At 48.8% G+C, this 23,415-nt stretch overlaps 1 protein-coding gene across 1 annotated transcript; it reads right to left on the bottom strand.

Moving 5' to 3' along the window:
- Positions 1 to 1,699: 1,699 nt before the first annotated feature.
- On the bottom strand, positions 1,700 to 18,901 carry prr36 (proline rich 36). The gene is made up of 6 exons (XM_002935417.4): positions 18,818 to 18,901; positions 11,370 to 11,519; positions 10,246 to 10,324; positions 9,543 to 9,583; positions 4,766 to 9,010; positions 1,700 to 2,359 (listed from the first exon to the last, which is right to left on the bottom strand). Exons 2-6 carry the CDS (start codon positions 11,506 to 11,508, stop codon positions 2,046 to 2,048), a joined length of 4,818 nt encoding a protein of 1,605 aa, XP_002935463.3. The 5' UTR covers positions 11,509 to 11,519; positions 18,818 to 18,901; the 3' UTR covers positions 1,700 to 2,045.
- Between the last annotated feature and the right edge of the window lie 4,514 nt (positions 18,902 to 23,415).

Genomic DNA, 23,415 nt, shown 5'->3' with positions numbered 1-23,415 from the left:
TTTCTCCTGACGAACATTTGTGATGTTGCTATTTCCCCTTGGTGGGGCCTGTCTGGTTGAGGGTAATGTAAACCTGCTGGGTTATAACCCCCTTATTTATTTCCCTGGCTACTTTTTCCTTCTCCTCCTCTTTGTACGGCTGAATGTTACCCGGCATGGAGATGTCTCTTTAAGATGGGATGAAAGGGTTAAATGTTAATTACGGTAAAGTAATGAAGATCCCCTAAGGCACATTCTCTTTAATCCCAAACCTCTGTTGGCACTGGATGTGCCCATCTGCTTTACACTAACAGGGATGCCTCCTCTCTGGCCCCAGGTGCTGGTGTTGATTCAGTAGGTGAATCCCAATGGGCCTGTGGGATAAAGGAACAACTACTGACGCTGGTGTGTAATACTGGTGTGTAATACTGGTGTGTAATACTGGTGTGTAATACTGGTGTGTAATACTTTCCCTTATTAATATAAAGGCAGATCCTACCCACCCTTTACCCCAATCAGTATGGGGGAGTCTGGAATAGAATTAGGAGAATGGGCGCCAATGACTGAGGTTCTAGCTAAGCTCTTCTTTGTGCTCTTACTGCCGGGAGCCTCTCCCCTGGGCCTTGGCTCTTAGTCCTTTCCTTTGTTTGTTGCTAGGGAGCCCGACATAAGGAGACAGAGGCCCCTTTGTTCAGTTACCATTATCTGCGCTGCCGCGGGGAGCTAGCTCCTGATCAGAGCACCCTGCCCAAGGATCACTACTTTGAGTGCAGCAGAACAAAACTATTACTAATGAGTCAAGCCATACACCAATAGGATTACATTCTATATTTAAATATCCAAGCCTGAAGTCACATGATCTGGAAGGGGCTCTTCTTTCCTTGGCTTGAACCTCTTCCACTCCCTCCTTGATCTCTGTGCCCTCTTCCCCCATCCCCATGCTTTTTTGCCTCATCCCTGCGCCATCACTGATCTTTGTGTCCCTACCCAACTCCCTCTCTAATCTCCGTGCCATTACTGCCTTATTTTCTTTACCAATCTCAATGCCTTGTCACTTTCCTGCTCTTTCACTGATCTCCGTGCCTTCTCCCCACTATATCCTGATTAATCTCTCTGCCTTCTCCCCACTATATCTTTGTGAATACTGGTGTGTGTAATACCTTCACCCCACTATGTCCTGGTCTCCATGCCTTCACCCCACTATGTCCTGGTCTCCATGCCTTCACCCCACTATGTCCTGGTCTCCATGCCTTCACCCCACTATGTCCTGGTCTCCATGCCTTCACCCCACTATGTCCTGGTCTCCATGCCTTCACCCCACTATGTCCTGGTCTCTTTGCCTTCGCTTCCTCCTCCATGTTCAATTGATTTCTAACCTCCAAGTACAGATTTGTGTGAAGGCCACAGACACCCAGGCCTAGGGTAAAACACTGCCCCCAGTGCTGTATGCCGTTGCCAAGAAAGGTCACTGCTCTAGGATAATAGCAATGTTTTTTAAGCTTTTTGGGTTCAAGTATAAGGTTACACATATATAGAAACCTTCTTGGGTCAGCTATTTATCCATGGTTCCAGGAATACCTAGGTCAGAGAATTAGAGTTCAACCTTCCAGCTGGGCACCCAGGGGTATTTCAGAGGGAAGATTAAGATTGAAGTACACATTCAATATTTATACTTCTCATTACTATACCACCTTACCCATAACCTCGGAAACACAGGGAATCACAGAAATAAAAAATAATTTATTTGCTTAAGAAGACGACCCACCATGACCACATTTACCAGTTGTAGGACAAGCCCGATAGGGTTTGATGTCGCAGTAACCCCCTTACCCCATAGGTTTGCATAACAACAACAATGTACTGAGGAGTTAAAGCACGGGGCAGGCAGGAAGGCCCAGGCAAATGTAACATCTGCGGGATCTAAAGGCAGTGCAAAGCTTCTGACACATAAACACTTCTACACACACATTTACTGCTCGCTCACACCACTGCACACATATTGCACGTGGACACACACCTCGCACACTTGAGAGAGCTCACTATTGGTCCCCGTGGGCCGGACAAGCTCAGTGAAATGTTTCCACCTCCACAACTGTCCAATCCCCTTGTGGGGACGTGTCACCCTCTGGGGAGAAGCTTGTTACTGATGTAATGCTGGCCCGTGATTCATCCAAAGGGGACAGCAACTCTGCCCACTTGCCCAGTTCTGCACCCCGCATCCCACTGCGGGGCCCTCCCTCCGAAGCTGCCAGTAACAAGGTCCGTCCGATGATCTGCTCCACCAGGCCTAGCTCCGCTCCTCTGGGGCCACGCTCTTGGCTTCCTCGCTCTGACTCATAGATGGTGTAAAGTCCTTCGGTAGGTGGGGCAATAGGTTCACCTGGAGAAGGGGGCAGGGAAAATGATTGAACAGGTTGTTTTAAGTTGCATGTAAAACAATCTTATGGAACTATGGGACAATGTGCCGTATGGGAAATACCCAAAAATAAAAATGCAACACCTCGAGAAATTCTCAAAGCTGTGCCAAACCACTCTTTATGCCATATTGATCCCCAACCAGTGACTCGGGGGCAACAAGTTGCTCCCCAACCCCTTGGATGTTGCTCTCAGTGCCCCCAAACCAGGTAGTTATTTTTGAATTCCTGACTTGGGGGCAAGTTTTGGTTGAATAAAAACAAGATTTCCTACCAAATAAAGCCCCTGTAAGCTGATAGTGTGCATAGAGGCTGCCTAATAGCCAATCTTAGCCCTTATTTGGCTCCTCCATGAACTTTTATGGTGCTTGTGTTGCTCCCCAAGTCTTTTTACATTTTTACATAGAGCCAGGCACTCAAGATATTAGGCCTAAAGCTACTTTGTTGACCAGATATCCCCAACCTTCTTTACACATGAGCCACACTTAGATGTTAAAGTTTTGGTGAGCCACACAAGCATGTTCTTTGGGGATGCCCGTTGGCCTTTGTAAAAGAATTACTGGCCCTGATTGGTTGCGCGTCGCGCTTGCGCATGATGTCAGCATGCACGGGGTGCAACCGCATAAAAGGATGCAGCGGGGAGCCGGGGGACAGACGCAGGTGTGGAAGCAGGAGGTCGCCGCAGGAAGCTGGAGGGGAGATGGAGGATGCTGGTGGGAGGGTGTTGAAGAGGATGCTGGGAAGGACGCTGGGGAGTGGAGCTGGAGGATGCTGGGGGGGAGCTGCAGGATGCTGGGGAGTGGAGCTGGAGGATGCTGGGGAGTGGAGCTGGAGGATGAGCTGCAGGATGCTGGGGGGGAGCTGCAGGATGCTGGGGAGTGGAGTTGGAGGATGCTGGGGGGAGCTGCAGGATGTTGGGAGTGGATCTGGAGGATGCTGGGGGGGAGCTGCAGAATGCTGAGGAGTGGAGCTGGTGGATGCTGGGGGGGGAGCTGCAGGATGCTGGGGGAGCTGCAGGATGCTGGGGAGTGGAGCTGGAGGATGAGCTGCAGGATGCTGGGGAGTGGAGTTGGAGGATGCTGGGGGGAGCTGCAGGATGCTGGGGAGTGGAGCTGGAGGATGCTGGGGGGGAGCTGCAGAATGCTGAGGAGTGGAGCTGGTGGATGCTGGGGGCTAGCTGGTGGATGCTGGGGGGGAGCTGGTGGAGAGCTGCAGGATGCTGGGGGGGAGCTGCAGGATGCTAGGGGGGAGCTGGTGGATGCTGGGGGGGAGCTGCAGGATGCTGGGGGGGAGCTGCAGGATGCTAGGGGGGAGCTGGTGGATGCTGGGGGGGAGCTGCAGGATGCTAGGGGGGAGCTGGTGGATGCTGGGGGGGTGCTGCAGGATGCTGGGGGGGAGCTGCAGGATGCTGGGGGGGAGCTGCAGGATGCTGGGGGGGAGCTGCAGGATGCTAGGAGGGTGCTGCAGGATGCTGAGGGGGAGCTGAAGGATGCCAAAAGAAATACATTTACCAAAATAAATATAAGGGAAATAAAATGCAGCTGTACGTCATTTGGAACGTAAGGACAAGGCTGCCCTGAGCCCGCCAGTATTGCACATCCAGTATCATTAAACAACGCAGCCTAGTCATTACTGATATTGTGTACCTAGGCAGGTTGAACATCCTAAAGATTGACCTTTAATATAACATTGATACAGATATAAAACGTTCTACCTGTATATGGGTGGGACAAAGGACAGACCTTGTAGCATAAAAAAACCCAGGGAATGAAACACATCACAAAAAAGCACAGTACCACACAATTGACTTGTACACACAAGAACTTCACAATAAGAATGACACACACAGGACACATGCTCAAATAAAAACAGAGGTCAAAAGTTGTAGAAACAAATCAAAGTTTATTAAAGGAAATTTATAGACAGATAAGGTACATCTGGTAAAAAGGAGGAACGGGAAGAAAGAAGTGCAAATAAGAATGCGGCCAAGTGAGAATTAAGGGCAATGGTGGGAGAGAAAAGGGTGGAACTGGGCAGAAGCTGGAGAGGGAAACAACGACAGGAGGTTGAGGAAGGAAAAGGACAAGCGAACAAGAAAACACAAAGTGACAAAAAGGGAATTAGACCGCACACTGTGTTTTTTGGAGACATGAAATAAGTTAGAAATACACAGAACATAGAAGTATGATTAAGGACTGACAAGTGGCCCTGATGGTTATGGTTTGCTACAAATCTGTAAGTGTCCCTTGATACCCCCACATCAAATATCCACCACCCCAGCAACACCTACATTATTTCCTAACAGCACCAGTTTCTACTAAAAAGAAGTCATTATAATCTTGTTACCACTACACCAGCAAAATGTCAATTACCTCTTTGGGCACTGAAAGCCCCAGCTCTTTCCTCCTCCTCATTGCCTCTGGCCCCCGCTGCTGTTTGGGTGCATGTAAAATCAAAAACCTCCCTTTTTCTTCGTTGCATGTCAGTCTCTGAGGGATTACATTTTAATGGCGATGCTGGTTCCTGTGATCTTTCCCCCGTGCAGTCATCATGAAGCTGACGGGATGTCTCTTGACCCTTCTGGACTGGAGTTTCAGCTAGGGTTTCTCCTGTTTCCTCTTGTCCCATGTGGATACCCAAGTCAGGATCAGGTGTAAGCATAGTTGGCGGAGATGTGGCCATGTCATCTGAGTGTGATTCGACCCCAGAGCTTGTATCTTCATACGTTCTAAGCTCCTCTGGGGTACTAGTCTCACTACTGCTTTGATCAGCAAGTTGGGGGTCACTAAGTGTGCTGCACCCTGAGGCCATGGTTTCACCTTCTTCTTCAACTTTTTTCTCCTCCCCCATTTCTTCCTCTTCATGGCTTAGTAAGACAGGCCGGTGTGGTCTCTGGTCAGACTCTTTAAAGTCAGAAAGCTCCTCTTTACTCACCAACACCCACGACTCACTGTTCTCTTCCTCTGAGGATATGCAGTACTCATATGCAAAGGTGCTGTCACCTTGAGTGATATGTTTAACTCCATCACCTACTTGTGTTACGCCTCGGGGAATATCCTCTGATTGTGGAAATGACATGTCCAAACTGAAAGAGGGAAAACTTGATGGATTCCCTTCAGCATTTGTTGACTTATGTGTACATGGTGCTTCTTCCCATAATGAGTTTACTGGTTCCATTGATTCTGCACTTCTTACCACTTCCAATGAGACATCTGAAGATCCTAATTCGCTTGTTGATACCAGGCCACTTGTCCTTTGTACTAGTTCTGAAAATGATCCCATTGGAGCCAAACTGCCTCTTGTATCTTCTACTGTACTTTTGTTGTCACTTTCAGACGCTATCAGTGGTTTCCCTGCCGAAGAACCTACTACACTTATTATATGTGTACATTTTACTGAAGATGTTTCATGTGTTTCTTCCATACAAGCTGCTACCAACTGTGTTGTAAGAGCTGCTGTTTGCTCTTGAGGCATTGCTAAACCTACTGCTACCATTACAGGATGTTTTTTCACAGAGTCTACAGAAGGTGATTCTACTGCTACTGGAGACTTTACTGATTCAGTTGAAGCCGGTAAATGTTCTTCAAAATACCTTGCTTCTTCCACCGACCCATTTAGGGACTCAACTAAAGATGTCACTGAAGCTACTAAAGGGTCCACTTGAGATGTTACAGGCTGTGGTAAAGGTTTCCCTGATTCTACTGGAGATACAATTTGTTGGGAAATCGTTGAGGAAAAGTCTACCTCTACTAAATGTACTGTTGGTGATAAAGGTTTAAGTGGAAATGTTATGTCTTTGTTTGGTTCTATTGGATGTTTCACTATTTCTGTGCCGGATTGTGATTCTATTGAGGGTATCGAAGATTTAGGTTGATATTTTACAGAATCTGCTAAATGGATTTCTTCCAAAGGTCTTACTAGTTCCTCATAAGAGCCTACTGAGTTTCCTGAATGTTCTCCTTGCTCTGTGGTTGGTTCTGCTGGAAATGTTATCGGTTCCTTTGGAGATTTTAACGGACCATGTGGGAAATCACTTGGAGCCTCTGCTGCATCTAATTTAAAGCTTTTAGATGCAAGTTGATCATTTCCTTGCTCCAGTGGGATATCTACTAGCTCCCACTGTAACTTAACAGGTCCAAAAAAATCACTTTTTGGTTCTTTAGGATACATCTTATGTTCTATTTGATATTCCTGTGTTTCTTCTAAGACATTTGTACATGTCATGGCAGTCTTAGCTGGTATCAGTGAACTCACTACTGATTCTACTTCCATTGTGGTCCCAGGTGGTTCTTGTGTTCTCCAATGCACAGCTTCCTGCCCTAATGACTCTTGTTGAGTAATTACTAATTCATTTGGTGAGGCAACTGGTAAGTCAGATTTTGTTGCATATATCTCCTTTTGAATGTTAACATCAGCTGTTGGAGAAATGTCACATGTCCCCTCTTTTGCTGATTGCAATATAGAAGAGACTTGTTCTGTCTCTGCAGATTGGACTAATGGTTCTGGTGGTTCTGTAAATGTACTGAGTGTTTCCATGGTGAAGGTTAGTGATTGCTGAGAAGATATGAGTGTTTCTCTAAGAGATATTAATGCTTTGGCAGGAGATATAATTGACTCTTTTTTAATATCAACAGAGCCTTGGCTACAGTATTCTTGTAAAATGGGCTCGGTGTGTAAATGTATTCCTTGGTGATTAACGTTTATTGGTTCAGCTAATATATTCTTGGATCCAGGCTCATTTTTTTGTTCCTCCTCAGATTTGAATGATTCTGCAAGATGCTCTGTTGCCATGGTTTTCATTTCACTGGGTATGTCTTCTCTGGAAGACTTTATCGGCTCCACTGTTAAACCTAACAGATCTGCATTGTTTAATACCTGTATCTGCTCCAGGGAATCATTAAGTGGTCCAACTACAGGTGAGGTTGGTTCCGGTGGTTCAGCTTGCGTTTGGGATTCTACGGGAGCCTTTAATGATTCTTGGTCTAGTCTTATGGGAGATACAATGAATTCCGTTGAGGGGGTTTTCGGTCCCGCTGTTTGGATGAAGGCTTCTTCTTCTAATGGGGATCCTACAGGAGATATGACACTTTTCAATAAAGATTCTACAGGAGAGAATCTTTCAGGTGTGATATTTTGACCTGCTGAACAATGTTCTACTTCCTCTACAAAAATATTTGAATGTGATGTGTCTGGTTTCCCCGTGTATGTCATGAAACAGTCTAATTGTTTTTCCGGTTCTATCTCTACTGCTTCTGTTCTATCCGTCTCACTGACAGACTGCAGTGGAAACTCTTCTACCTCAACTACTGTTATAGATTCCACTGACTTCTCCACAATTCCAAGTGTAGTGTTTTCTGACTGCACAAAATGAATAGCATCCTCTTCTTGTTCTAAAGGATCATCTGACAGGTCTTTGTGAAGCTTCTCTGGTGCTTTAGTCTGCATTGATTCAGTCAAAGTCTCTGTGAAATAGGTTTCAGCTGAAGAATTTATAGCTAATAGTGGTTCGGAAACTGTTGACGATGGTGACTGGATCATTTTTTCTCCTGTTTCAGCCTGAGAATGTAATTGGACCAATAGTCTATCCGTTAGTTCTGCTGGAGCTTTCTCTGGGGACTGTAAGGGTCTGATGACATGATGAGTCTCTGATGGTCTTGGTTCATCTTTCACTTGGGTCCCATGCTCAGTAGCTGGCTCTGAATTCAATGTCTCCTCTGGTGTCTTTGTTGCACCAATGGGTTTTTCTAATAACTCACTATTTGTAACTTCTGATTTCATTCCACTGGTTATTTGTGACTCCACAAGACACTGTAATGGTTCCACTGGTTTTGTAGGTGCATTATCTTTCTCCCCTTTGTTTATTGTTTTATTTTTCACAGGTGCACTCTTTACTGCTTTCGCTGACAGTGCAGATGTGGCTTCAGATTTGGCCACCATATTTGATTTTTTCCTTGGTGGCAAAGACTTAGATGGACTTTGCGCTGCTTTATTCTCCAGTGAGTTGTTTTCCAGTTTAACAGCAGATTTTGATGGTTTTGTTAACACTGGTACATTGTTTACTGGTTTATTTGAAGTAGATTGGGGCTTCCCAGGTTTGGCAGACGTGGATCCACTGGGTACAGACTGGGGTTTGGTTGGCCTTCCTTGCACAGTTGCAGCAGTCGTTGATTTCCCCAGTGTGGTAGAGATTTTTGCTGCAACTGGTTTTGTTGAGGTTGAGATCACCGCTCTAGCTGCTTTTGTGAGTAAAGCAGTGTTGGCTGCTTTGTCTGGTTTTGATGCTGAAGGGCTTTTCACAATTTTATCATATGAATGGGGTAATGTTTTATCTGGCGAAGACACCATGCTGTCCAGTCTCAGGTTCTTGGCTTGGCCAACTGGCTTTGCTAAATGATCTGTCTTCATCACTTCAGTCTTGTGACTCCCTTTCCTAGAGAGAAATGTCTTTCCTTCCAGTGAAGTGCATGACTTAGTGTCCTTTGGCCCCTCAACAGATCTTTTTGAAGCTTGAAGTTTTGGCATTGAAGGTGCTTCTGCTGCCCCCTGTTGGCGAACCCGGTCCTCGTTCCGTTTGAGGGGAGATTGCTTGGCAGATGTTTTGCTGGGAGTTGCTTGGTCTGAAACAAAGCAAAGAGTTCAAAACAGAGTAAGTAATAGCTAAGGTCATACATTTCTGGGCATTTATTATTGTGCTTGGCCTTATCCTATGTTGCCCCCTTAGCCTTAATGGTGCCCCTAAAACGTGTATGATGTTATTGTGGTAGTCATGTCCATTAGTCATTGGCTAGACTCTTCAAACACTGTCCACCAGTGAACAGTAGTGGGATGGGCCTAAGCCACAAGCTTATTATATATATATACAGATCACAATATTTCAGAGGAGCCTGTAGGTGCAGCATATATATAGGTGGGAAGATACAAAAGATTTCTTATCATAACAGAGACCTTAACCTCTGTAAAATATATTCCTATGTCAGTTTCTTCCATGATTATCTGGTGGTGTGGTTCCCATGCTCCCATGACTTCAGGAGGCCTCTATAAATACAGTATGGTTAGCACTGGTCCCTGTATTGCGGTCATATGATATGATATGCCATAGCCAAGCATAAATTTCATAAATGCCTTGTGCGGTCACTGCCAGTGATTTACCTCTCTCCGCTCTGTGCCTCAGGGGCGAAGCTGTGTTGGCTCTGTAAGATACAAGTACAAGGCACATATTAAAGAGATTCTGTCATGATTGTTATGGGGTACTTTTTATTTCTAAATTATACTGTTTACATAGCAAATAATTCACTCTGCCATTTATTATTTATTGGTGTGTAGGCGCCATTTCAGTGCATTGTGCCTGAGTCTGAGCTTTCAGAAGGAGCCAGCGCTACACATTAGAACTGCTTTCAGCTAACCTATTGTTTCTCCTACTGCCATGTAACTGGAGGAGTCCCAAGCCGGACTTCCTTACTATGCTAGTGCTATTCTGATACCTACTGGGAGCTGCTATCTTGCTCCCTTCCCATTGTTCTGCTGATCGGCTACTGGGAGGCGGGGATATCACTCCAACTTGCAGCGCAGCAGTAAAGTGTGACTGAAGTTTATCAGAGCACAGGTCAAATGGCTGTGGGAAATGAAGAATATGGCTAGCCCCATGTGAAATGTTAAAATTAAATATAAAAAAAATCTGTTTGTATTTTTGAAAAACAGATTACAATGCAGGATTCTGCTGGAGAATCTCCATGAACTGATGCGTTTTGAAAAAACACATATTTTCCCATGATAGTTTTCCTTTAAACACAGACGTCCTACCCAGAGGGGGGCTGTTATGCTTGTTTGTACGTTCCCAGCTCTATGTGCTTACCGGCCTATACTGGCCTTTGATGCGGTCGCTTGCTTCATGCCTGCGCTGTGTTTTGTAGCTTCCGCCCTTGAGATATTTCCTGAGGAATAAAGGACAATACAGATGGGATGAAAAGTACAATAAGCTGCAGTGGGTTTAAAAGAAGTTCTCCTTTTCAGGTTTATCCTGATAGCATTCAGGTGGTGTATTAAGGAGTTAATAAGCATTGGGGTAACAGTCACCCTGCTATAGTTCCAGGGGTACCCTGGGCACAAATAAGCACTCACCCCAAATCCCCCCCTAACTGGCCTTCAGGCTGGGCCCCCTTAGCCCATAACAAGGTTACAGATATATAGAAACATTGGGGTAACAGTCACCCTGCTATAGTTCCAGGGGTACCCAGGGCACAAATAAGCACTCACCCCAAATCCCCCCCTAACTGGCCTTCAGGCTGGGCCCCCTTAGCCCATAACAAGGTTACAGATATATAGAAACATTGGGGTAACAGTCACCCTGCTATAGTTCCAGGGGTACCCAGGGCACAAAAAAACACTCACCCCAAGTCTCCCCCTAACTGGCCTTCAGGCTGGGCCCCCTTAGCCCATAACAAGGTTACAGATATATAGAAAAATTGGGGTAACAGTCACCCTGCTATAGTTCCAGGGGTACCCAGGGCACAAATAAGCACTCACCCCAAATCCCCCCCTAACTGGCCTTCAGGCTGGGCCCCCTTAGCCCATTAACAAGGTTACAGATATATAGAAACATTGGGGTAACAGTCACCCTGCTATAGTTCCAGGGGTACCCAGGGCACAAATAAGCACTCACCCCAAATCTCCCCCTAACTGGCCTTCAGGCTGAGCCCCCTTAGCTCATAACAAGGTTACCCCGCTATAGTTCCAGGAGTACATAGGGCAGAAATATATGTGTTGGACCCCCCCCTCCTTATAATTATGTACAGGTATTTTAAGGCCCAATGAGAGTCTCTGGAACTAGCCACCAAAAATGTTTTGCTATCATCCAGCTAGTGGAACTATAAGTCTCTCTGGTTGAGTTAGGCTAACTTAGGCTCACTGGCCACTCCGGGACTAACAGTAGCCATGATATAAGCAGAATACCATCCATAATGACCCTCGGGCACTCACCTGAAGTTCTAGAGGCTGCCGGCTGAGAGGTGTCTGTGTTCCCCTTTGGAGAATGGGGAGTTTTTATTACAGACGCCCTACTGATTACAGATTTCTTGGGGGTCGCCCCCTTGTTTTGCACAATGGCGGATGACTCCATGCTGCCTTTGCCTGCAGAGAGAGAAGATCTGAGATGAGCTCCATGTCCCAGAGGTCCCAGGACAAAGGCTTGTGGGTGGAGCCTGACCTGATTACATATTACATAGTGGTGCAGCCCACACTAGTGTATAATAGTGCGATACAGTGTGAGTAGTGCGGCATACAAACCCCCCAACACTGCATTACAGCACAAGCCATAGGCTACTGTATGTCCTAGATAAGTGCTCCTCATAGGCCGGCGCGTGGTGTAGGTTACTATAGGGAGGAACATTCTGTATTCATGCCCAGGTCAGAGGAATAGGCCCAGTATCAGTTTGTATTATCTGAGTATCTCATTCTGCCCTAGCGGTGCCAGTCTCTGTGCCCCTGCTGCCCCACACACAATGCTGAGTATCTCACTCCTGCCCTAGTGGTGCCAGTCTCTGTGCCCCTGCTGCCCCACACACAATGCTGAGTATCTCATTCTGCCCTAATGGTGCCAGTCTCTGTGCCCCTGCTGCCCCACACACAATGCTGAGTATCTCACGCCTGCCCTAGTGGTGCCAGTCCCTGTGCCCCTGCTGCCCCACACACAATGCTGAGTATCTCATTCTGCCCTAATGGTGCCAGTCTCTGTGCCCCTGCTGCCCCACACACAATGCTGAGTATCTCACTGCTGCCCTAGTGGTGCCAGTCCCTGTGCCCCTGCTGCCCCACACACAATGCTGAGTATCTCACTCCTGCCCTAGTGGTGCCAATCTCTGTGCCCCTGCTGCCCCACACACAATGCTGAGTATCTCACTCCTGCCCTAGTGGTGCCAGTCCCTGTGCCCCTGCTGCCCCACACACAATGCTGAGTATCTCACTCCTGCCCTAGTGGTGCCAGTCTCTGTGCCCCTGCTGCCCCACACACAATGCTGAGTATCTCACTGCTGCCCTAGTGGTGCCAATCTCTGTGCCCCTGCTGCCCGACACACAATGCTGAGTATCTCACTCCTGCCCTAGTGGTGCCAATCTCTGTGCCCCTGCTGCCCCACACACAATGCTGAGTATCTCACTCCTGCCCTAGTGGTGCCAGTCCCTGTGCCCCTGCTGCCCCACACACAATGCTGAGTATCTCATTCCGCCCTAGTGGTGCCAGTCTCTCTGCCCCTGCTGCCCCACACCCAATGCTGAGTATCTAATTCTGCCCTAGTGGTGCCAGTCTCTGTGCCCCTGCTGCCCCACACCCAATGCTGAGTATCTCACTCCTGCCCTAGTGGTGCCAGTCTCTGTGCCCCTGCTGCCCCACACACAATGCTGAGTATCTCACTGCTGCCCTAGTGGTGCCAATCTCTGTGCCCCTGCTGCCCGACACACAATGCTGAGTATCTCACTCCTGCCCTAGTGGTGCCAATCTCTGTGCCCCTGCTGCCCCACACACAATGCTGAGTATCTCACTCCTGCCCTAGTGGTGCCAGTCCCTCTGCCCCTGCTGCCCCACACCCAATGCTGAGTATCTCATTCCGCCCTAGTGGTGCCAGTCTCTCTGCCCCTGCTGCCCCACACCCAATGCTGAGTATCTAATTCTGCCCTAGTGGTGCCAGTCTCTGTGCCCCTGCTGCCCCACACCCAATGCTGAGTATCTCACTCCTGCCCTAGTGGTGCCAGTCCCTGTGCCCCTGCTGCCCCACACCCAATGCTGAGTATCTCATTCTGCCCTAGTGGTGCCAGTCTCTGTGCCCCTGCTGCCCCACACACAATGCTGAGTATCTCACTCCTGCCCTAGTGGTGCCAGTCCCTGTGCCCCTGCTGCCCCACACACAATGCTGAGTATCTCATTCTGCCCTAATGGTGCCAGTCTCTGTGCCCCTGCTGCCCCACACACAATGCTGAGTATCTCATTCTGCCCTAGTGGTGCCAGTCCCTGTGCCCCTGCTGCCCCACACCCAATGCTGAGTATCTCATTCTGCCCTAGTGGTGCCAGTCCCTGTGCCCCTGCTGCCCCACACACAATGCTGAGTATCTCATTCTGCCCTAGTGGTGCCAGTCCCTGTGCCCCTGCTGCCCCACACCCAATGCTGAGTATCTCACTCCTGCCCTAGTGGTGCCAGTCTCTGTGCCCCTGCTGCCCCACACCCAATGCTGAGTATCTCACTCCTGCCCTAGTGGTGCCAGTCTCTGTGCCCCTACTGCCCCACACACAATGCTGAGTATCTCATTCTGCCCTAGTGGTGCCAGTCCCTGTGCCCCTGCTGCCCCACACCCAATGCTGAGTATCTCACTCCTGCCCTAGTGGTGCCAGTCTCTGTGCCCCTGCTGCCCCACACCCAATGCTGAGTATCTCACTCCTGCCCTAGTGGTGCCAGTCTCTGTGCCCCTGCTGCCCCACACACAATGCTGAGTATCTCATTCTGCCCTAGTGGTGCCAGTCCCTGTGCCCCTGCTGCCCCACACACAATGCTGAGTATCTCATTCTGCCCTAGTGGTGCCAGTCTCGGTGCCCCTGCTGCCCCACACACAATGCTGAGTATCTCATTCTGCCCTAATGGTGCCAGTCTCAGTGCCCCTGCTGCCCAACACCCAATGCTGAGTATCTCATTCTGCCCTAGTGGTGCCAGTCCCTGTGCCCCTGCTGCCCCACACCCAATGCTGAGTATCTCACTCCTGCCCTAGTGGTGCCAGTCTCTGTGCCCCTGCTGCCCCACACCCAATGCTGAGTATCTCATTCTGCCCTAGTGGTGCCAGTCCCTGTGCCCCTGCTGCCCCACACCCAATGCTGAGTATCTCACTCCTGCCCTAGTGGTGCCAGTCTCTGTGCCCCTGCTGCCCCACACCCAATGCTGAGTATCTCATTCTGCCCTAGTGGTGCCAGTCCCTGTGCCCCTGCTGCCCCACACCCAATGCTGAGTATCTCATTCTGCCCTAGTGGTGCCAGTCTCTGTGCCCCTGCTGCCCCACACACAATGCTGAGTATCTCATTCTGCCCTAGTGGTGCCAGTCTCTGTGCCCCTGCTGCCCCACACACAATGCTGAGTATCTCACTCCTGCCCTAGTGGTGCCAGTCTCTGTGCCCCTGCTGCCCCACACCCAATGCTGAGTATCTCACTCCTGCCCTAGTGGTGCCAGTCTCTGTGCCCCTGCTGCCCCACACCCAATGCTGAGTATCTCATTCTGCCCTAGTGGTGCCAGTCCCTGTGCCCCTGCTGCCCCACACACAATGCTGAGTATCTCACTCCTGCCCTAGTGGTGCCAGTCTCTGTGCCCCTGCTGCCCCACACCCAATGCTGAGTATCTCACTCCTGCCCTAGTCGTGCCAGTCTCTGTGCCCCTGCTGCCCCACACCCAATGCTAAGTATCTCATTCTGCCCTAGTGGTGCCAGTCCCTGTGCCCCTGCTGCCCCACACCCAATGCTGAGTATCTCATTCTGCCCTAGTGGTGCCAGTCTCTGTGCCCCTGCTGCCCCACACCCAATGCTGAGTATCTCACTCCTGCCCTAGTAGTGCCAGTCTCTGTGCCCCTGCTGCCCCACACACAATGCTGAGTATCTCATTCTGCCCTAGTAGTGCCAGTCTCTGTGCCCCTGCTGCCCCACACACAATGCTGAGTATCTCACTCCTGCCCTAGTAGTGCCAGTCTCTGTGCCCCTGCTGCCCCACACCCAATGCTGAGTATCTCATTCTGCCCTAGTGGTGCCAGTCCCTGTGCCCCTGCTGCCCCACACACAATGCTGAGTATCTCACTCCTGCCCTAGTGGTGCCAGTCTCTGTGCCCCTGCTGCCCCACACCCAATGCTGAGTATCTCACTCCTGCCCTAGTAGTGCCAGTCTCTGTGCCCCTGCTGCCCCACACACAATGCTGAGTATCTCATTCTGCCCTAGTGGTGCCAGTCCCTGTGCCCCTGCTGCCCCACACCCAATGCTGAGTATCTCATTCTGCCCTAGTGGTGCCAGTCCCTGTGCCCCTGCTGCCCCACACACAATGCTGAGTATCTCACTCCTGCCCTAGTGGTGCCAGTCTCTGTGCCCCTGCTGCCCCACACCCAATGCTGAGTATCTCACTCCTGCCCTAGTCGTGCCAGTCTCTGTGCCCCTGCTGCCCCACACCCAATGCTAAGTATCTCATTCTGCCCTAGTGGTGCCAGTCCCTGTGCCCCTGCTGCCCCACACCCAATGCTGAGTATCTCATTCTGCCCTAGTGGTGCCAGTCTCTGTGCCCCTGCTGCCCCACACCCAATGCTGAGTATCTCACTCCTGCCCTAGTAGTGCCAGTCTCTGTGCCCCTGCTGCCCCACACACAATGATGAGTATCTCATTCTGCCCTAGTAGTGCCAGTCTCTGTGCCCCTGCTGCCCCACACACAATGCTGAGTATCTCACTCCTGCCCTAGTAGTGCCAGTCTCTGTGCCCCTGCTGCCCCACACCCAATGCTGAGTATCTCATTCTGCCCTAGTGGTGCCAGTCCCTGTGCCCCTGCTGCCCCACACACAATGCTGAGTATCTCACTCCTGCCCTAGTGGTGCCAGTCTCTGTGCCCCTGCTGCCCCACACCCAATGCTGAGTATCTCACTCCTGCCCTAGTAGTGCCAGTCTCTGTGCCCCTGCTGCCCCACACACAATGCTGAGTATCTCATTCTGCCCTAGTAGTGCCAGTCTCTGTGCCCCTGCTGCCCCACACCCAATGCTGAGTATCTCACTCCTGCCCTAGTGGTGCCAGTCTCTGTGCCCCTGCTGCCCCACACACAATGCTGAGTATCTCATTCTGCCCTAGTGGTGCCAGTCTCTGTGCCCCTTCTGCCCCACACCCAATGCTGAGTATCTCACTCCTGCCCTAGTGGTGCCAGTCTCTGTGCCCCTGCTGCCCCACACACAATGCTGAGTATCTCATTCTGCCCTAGTGGTGCCAGTCTCTGTGCCCCTGCTGCCCCACACACAATGCTGAGTATCTTATTCTGCCCTAGTGGTGCCAGTCTCTGTGCCCCTGCTGCCCCACACACAATGCTGAGTATCTCATTCTGCCCTAGTGGTGCCAGTCTCTGTGCCCCTGCTGCCCCACACACAATGCTGAGTATCTTATTCTGCCCTAGTGGTGCCAGTCTCTGTGCCCCTGCTGCCCCACACACAATGCTGAGTATCTCATTCTGCCCTAGTGGTGCCAGTCTCTGTGCCCCAGCAGTTCGGGAGTCACTAGTTACAGACATGTAGGGGAGGATCAGCCCCGAGTCCTTTTGAGACTGAAAACCCTGCGGCTCCGTGATTTACACTGTGTCCTACGGGGAGTAATTATGTACAGCAGCCTGATGCCACCTGTGCCTCACACTCACACACAGATATACACACATACACACATACAGATACACATAAACACACACACACAGATATACACACACACAGATATACACACATACACACACACACATACAGATACACATAAACACACACACACAGATATACACACACACAGATATACACACATACACAGACCCACACATATATACCCACACACACATACAGATACACATAAACACACACACAAATATACACACACACAGATACACAGACACATAAACACACACACACCGACACACACAGATATATACACACACACTCACATATACATACATACATACATACACACACACACACACACACATATATACCCACACACAGAGACCCACACATATATACCCACACACATAGTTACACATAAACACACACACAGATATACACACACACAAATATACACACACACAGATACACAGACACATAAACACACACACACACACAGATATACACACACACATATTTATATATATTCATACATACATAGATACACACACACATATATACCCACACAGATATACACACACACAGATACACAGACACATAAACACACACACCGACGCACACACACAGATACGCACAAAGATACACACACACAGATACACAGATACACACACACAGATACACAGATACACACACACAGATACACACACACAGATACATAGATACACACACACAGATACACACACACAGATACACACACACAGATATACATACACAGATACACACACACAGATACACACACACAGATATACACACACACACATACACACACACAGATACACACACACAGATACACACACACAGATATACACACACACACATACACAGATACACACACACAGATACACACACAAAGATACACACACACAGATACACACACACAGATACACACACACAGATATACATACACACACACACACACAGATACACACACACAGATACACACACACAGATATACATACACACACACAGATACACACACACAGATATACATACACACACACAGATACACAGATACACACACACAGATACACACACACACAGATACACACACACAGATATACATACACACACACACACACACACACAGATACACACACACAGATATACATACACACACACAGATACACACACACAGATACACACACACACAGATATACATACACACACACACACACACACACAGATACACACACACAGATATACATACACACACACACAGATACACACACACAGATACACACACACAGATACACACACACACACACAGATACACACACAGATACATACACACACACAGATACACACACACAGATACACACACACAGATATACATACACACACAAAGATACACACACACAGATACACACACACAGATATACATACACACACACACACAGATACACACACACAGATATACATACACACACACAGATACACACACACAGATACACACACACAGATACACACACACAGATATACACACACACACACAGATATACATACACACACACACACAGATATACACACACACAGATACACACACACAGATATACATACACACACACAGATACACACACACAGATACACACACACAGATACACACACACAGATATACATACACACACACACACACACAGATACATACACACACACAGATACACACACACAGATACACACACACAGATACACACAGATATACATACACACACACAGATACGCACAAAGATACACACACACAGATAATACACACACAGATATACATACAGATACACACACACACACACAGATATACACACACACACAGATACGCACACACACAAAGATACACACACACACACACACAGATACGCACACACAATAAATAACCACAGAGACACAGGCAGCCCGGCCCCCAGCCCAGGGACAAGGCGGTTGCACAGACAGAGCCGCACACAGTGTGGGGACACAGACAGAGCCGCACAATGGGTTTATTGTCCCCGCCATGATCCCCGGTGCTCACTCACCTCCCGCCCGGTGCGTCCCGGTCCCTCCTCCTCCCCCGCACCGCCGCCTGTCACTGGCAACTGGGAGAGATGGAGAGAGGTACCCGCTTGGCGCCACTGGCCAATGGCAGCAGAGCAGGGGATTTGGGGACACGCCCCTCACCTATTGCTTCTCCCCCTCCATCACCTCCCCCGGCGCCTCATGAAGGGCTGCTCTGAATATTCATAGGCTCCCTGGGGGATTAACGGGGGTCTCTATTCTACTGCCTAACTGTCAGCTTAACTAATCAATATGACTGCCTGCACTGGGGCTCATCTGCCACTCTGGGCTCCACACACACAGCTATCTGTGGCATGTAAACACAGCCTCCATTGGCTCTCACTGTGTCACACTGATTCCCTATACTCTGCAACATGCACCGTGTATATACATGTGGTATTTATACAAAGCTGCCATTAGGGCACTTACTGGGCCATATTTACACACTGTGGTGTTTTTACAGAATGAATGTGAGCTTTGTTCACTAATGTCTCTTGCACACTCATATAGACAAGTATACAGAGCCAGCTCTGAAGCACTGACTGTAGCCTCTACGCAGAAAGGCTTCCCTGTCACACTCACTATGGCATAGATACAGAACCCCCATTTGTTATATATTGGGGGGGTCAGTCTCGCCGAACATCTCCCCATCAGGTTCTCAAAAAGCACGGATTTGAGGCAAATTTCAGCATTTCGCCATTGGCGGAATTTTTCACAAAACGGGCAACAAAATTCACTGCGCGTCCAAAAATTGTCACCCGTGTCCAAAGAATTGTCGCGAGCGTCAAAAAGAATTGTCTCTCTCATATAAAGAATTGTCTCTTGTGTTAAAAAGAATTGTCTCTCTCATATAAAGAATTGTCTCTTGTGTCAAAAAGAATTGTCTCTCTCATATAAAGAATTGTCTCTTGTGTCAAAAAGAATTGTCTCTCTCATATAAAGAATTGTCTCTTGTGTCAAAAAGAATTGTCTCTCTCATATAAAGAATTGTCTCTTGTGTCAAAAAGAATTGTCTCTATCATCAAAAGAATTGTCTTGCATCAAACACATTGTCGTGCGTATTGTCGCTCACAACAATTATTTATTTTTTTTAAAGCACAACATCACTACTCCCCATCTTGCTAACCAAGGCTGTGCGGCACCAAAACCCATGTTTTAGGCCTTGTAGATGTCATGGAAATGGGGCACATTCCTATCCTATCGGACTGCTTTCAGATGCCGTCCTATAATACTATTATCTCTGACAGAAACAGGAGGCTCACCCCTCAGCAACTACTGGATGTTCCACTTGTAGTTACTTGTAGTTATGCACAATCCCATATCCAGTTCAACATGACCTCTCTTTCTCCAGTAGCCCCTTTCTCTGCACTCTCCAACCACTAACCACTGCTATGTCCTAAATTACTAGTGAGAAACCCAAGCTGGGGTACACTAGGGCCTGGCGGCACCAGGAGATCATGTGGTGCTCTAGCAGGTCAGTTTAAGCTTGTTTTCCCTTGAATGGTAAAATACAGTGTGGAATCTACTAATCTTGAACTCTTCTCCTAATCGCACAATGTAGTACTGAAGATTTGGTGAAGATTTGAGTATTATGCACTTTATCTACTCTACTGTCTGCTTTCTTATGGTAAACAGACTTTAGCAAATGGTTGATCTGAAGGAGAACCAGTGGAACAAGCATGCAAGATAGGGCAGATGTCAGCACAATCCCTGCTCACTGGAGCAGGAAACACAAGGGAAATGAGAACAGTAGCCCTATTGATTTTACCTCTGAGGAACCATCTCAGATGTGGTGGCTCTGATCTTGGAAAAAAAAAGATTTGGCAGGTGTCTCAGAGAAGGCAATAGGGGTACTGGCATGAAAGGAAGAAATCATAAAAAAGCTGGTATTTTTCTCCAGAAAAGGTGGCAAGCCGAGTTGTGGAATGAAAACCTGAGGTTGTAGGCCACCAGTGAAGACAGAGCTTCACTTGGGCAGGAGGTGTAGGCTTGGAATCCAACCATTGAGGGCCAACAAGTGTTTTGCCTAGAGTTCATGGAGGTGCCAAATAAGGGCTAAGATTGGCTATTAGGCAGCCTCTATGCACACTATCAGCTTACAGGGGCTTTATTTGGTAGGAAATCTTGTTTTTATTCAACCAAAACTTGTTAAGTCAAGAATTCAAAAATAAACTACCGGGTTTGGGGGCACTGAGAGCAACACCACCCCCCCCCCAGCCACTGGTTGGGGATCACTGTTACAAACCTTACATGGACTTGTGTAGTTGAGCAGGTAAAGCTCAGCCTTGGAGAGACATTGGGTTGCTACCTATGTGATACCCACCAGCCTAGAGAGACAAGCTGTGTAGAATGAGGGACAGGGTTTAGGATCCATGGCACCAGTGTCGGACTGGCCCACAGGGATACCAGGAAAATACCCGGTGGGCCCAGGTGCCAGTGGGCCCTCCTGCTTCTAGCCATTTGGCCTAATTCATGGGCATTACTTATTTTTCTATGGGAACAAAGCAACTAAATATATAGAAGAATAAATTATAGTATGTAAAGATAAAAAAAACTTGAGACTGAGTAAGAAGTAGATGAAAACTAGTTTAGAGAGTGGGCCCATGGTCTAAGGTTTTCTGGTGGGCCCCTGGCATCCCAGTCCAACACTGCATGGCACCCAGTTTGGAGAAGCAATCAATGGCACCCAGGGACGGGCCAAGCCGACCTAGGCAACCCGGTCGGCCACCCCCCGCCACCCCCTTGCGTGTGCTTAGGCATTCGGTCACTCCCCCTCTCCCCTGAACGTCGCATGCGCGCCAAAGCAAATGCAAGGGGGGGGGGGTGCGATGAGATCGGTCATTGCCTCCACCGCTAATTACAAGCGCGGGGGCAAGGACAAGTAGCAGGACTAGGGGTAGGCAGGAGAGGCTCCTGTCTGGCACCCCCCAATCGTTGTGCCCTAGGCAGCTGCCTCTTCTGCCTACCCCTAGTTCCGGCCCTGATGGCACCCCACTGGTAGCCCACACGTACTCCAGGTTTACTGCAGGGGTCCAGCTTGTGGATAAGAGGCGTGGAATGGAACCCTAGTCCTGTCTGAGTAAAGTTCTACATAACTTGCTGGCACTACATGGCAGGGAATGGGCTGGAAGCTGGGCACTTATTCAGCCAAATACACTGGCTCTATTACTTGAGAGTTAGCGGGTGGGGAGGGGGATGTGAGGGCGGGAAAGGGCGGAAGGATACTGATGGTGTGGCACACTGGGTCGCTCCAAAGATTTTATTGGGGGGGGGCAATGCGGTCTACAAACGCCACTGACCAAATGGCCTCTGTGAGACTGGCGTGCCCAAGGCTACTGCCCGCTTGCCCTAGTGCAGCCCCAGCCAGCAGTACAGTTAACTCTCATTTTATTATTTGCAGAAAGTATAAACATGGGAAGGTTCCCTGGGCCGGGGAGCAGCTTCTTTACATATAAATGGGCCAGCATAACGCGGCTCTTAGCTGGGAGCCTTTGCAGTGATTTGGGGCCCTGCTGCTCACACAATGTCTTTGTTCGCAGGGGACAGACTGGGGGGGAGCTCTTGGCACAGTCCGACATGAATATGGAACAGTAGCGGCCCCCGGGCGCACCTGCTGGGCTCTCCCAGTGACGTCAGCCGGGCAGATTGGGGCGGGGCCTGTGGGCGCTCTGTATCAGGGACGCACAGTAGCTCAAGTAGCACAAGTCTTGCAAACTGCCGTGAATGTGGGGCAGGAAGGACCCAGTAGCTTTCCCAGTGTTATTACATATGTCAAAATAATTTAGGGGTCATTTATTCAGTCCATTGGCAGAAGTGCCAGCGTGTGTCCCTTAGCGCTCTCTGAGGTAAACATTGTGGCACAAGGTGCGTCCCACAGCATCAGTGGGTACAGCCCTGTCCCTAACACCTGCCATAGTGACACCCCTGCCAGGCACAGCTATTCACTCTAGGTGCCCATGTCTGGTGTACAGTGAATTCTGGGGGTACTTAGTGCCCCCCGGAAATGACCCCCATCAGTGCTTCCACCTGGGGTTGGTGCAGATCAGTCACTAAGCCCCTGTGCTCATTACTTATTTAATGGTGCAACTGGTATTGCTCCAGTTATGCCTATGGAACTATGGGTAGGCAGAAGAGGCACAAAGATGGGGGGCGCTAGTCATGTAACTTTTCTGTACCCCTAATCTGGGTCCTTGTTACCCCACTCCTCTCTTGACCCCAGGCAGGGCTGCCATCGGGGGGAGAGGGGGCTCTGGGCTCGTCGCGAAAGATACGTAAATTGCGTAAGTTATGCATAAGGTTACGCAATTTATGTAACTTTCGTAAAAGTTACCTATAATCCTAAGAAACTGATTTAACTTGCCTAGAAACTTACGTAACAAGCAAAGGACAATGCAGAGAAGGGGCAGACAGGGACAAACTCTACTCACCCCCAATGAATTAAACAACTGAAGGTAAATCCCACTGCCCCCAATTAACTGACTGATTTATTAACTCATTAATTATTAATTTAAACTATTTATATGAACTGCTTATTATAGAGTAACATCAGCTGTTTATATTGTTTGCTATTTACTGAGTT

The sequence above is a fragment of the Xenopus tropicalis genome, chromosome 3 (genome assembly GCF_000004195.4).
Source record: "Xenopus tropicalis strain Nigerian chromosome 3, UCB_Xtro_10.0, whole genome shotgun sequence".
Taxonomy (NCBI): Eukaryota; Metazoa; Chordata; class Amphibia; order Anura; family Pipidae; genus Xenopus; species Xenopus tropicalis.
Note: the sequence above shows the minus strand (reverse complement) of the source record. Positions and strands in the feature narration are given on the sequence as shown.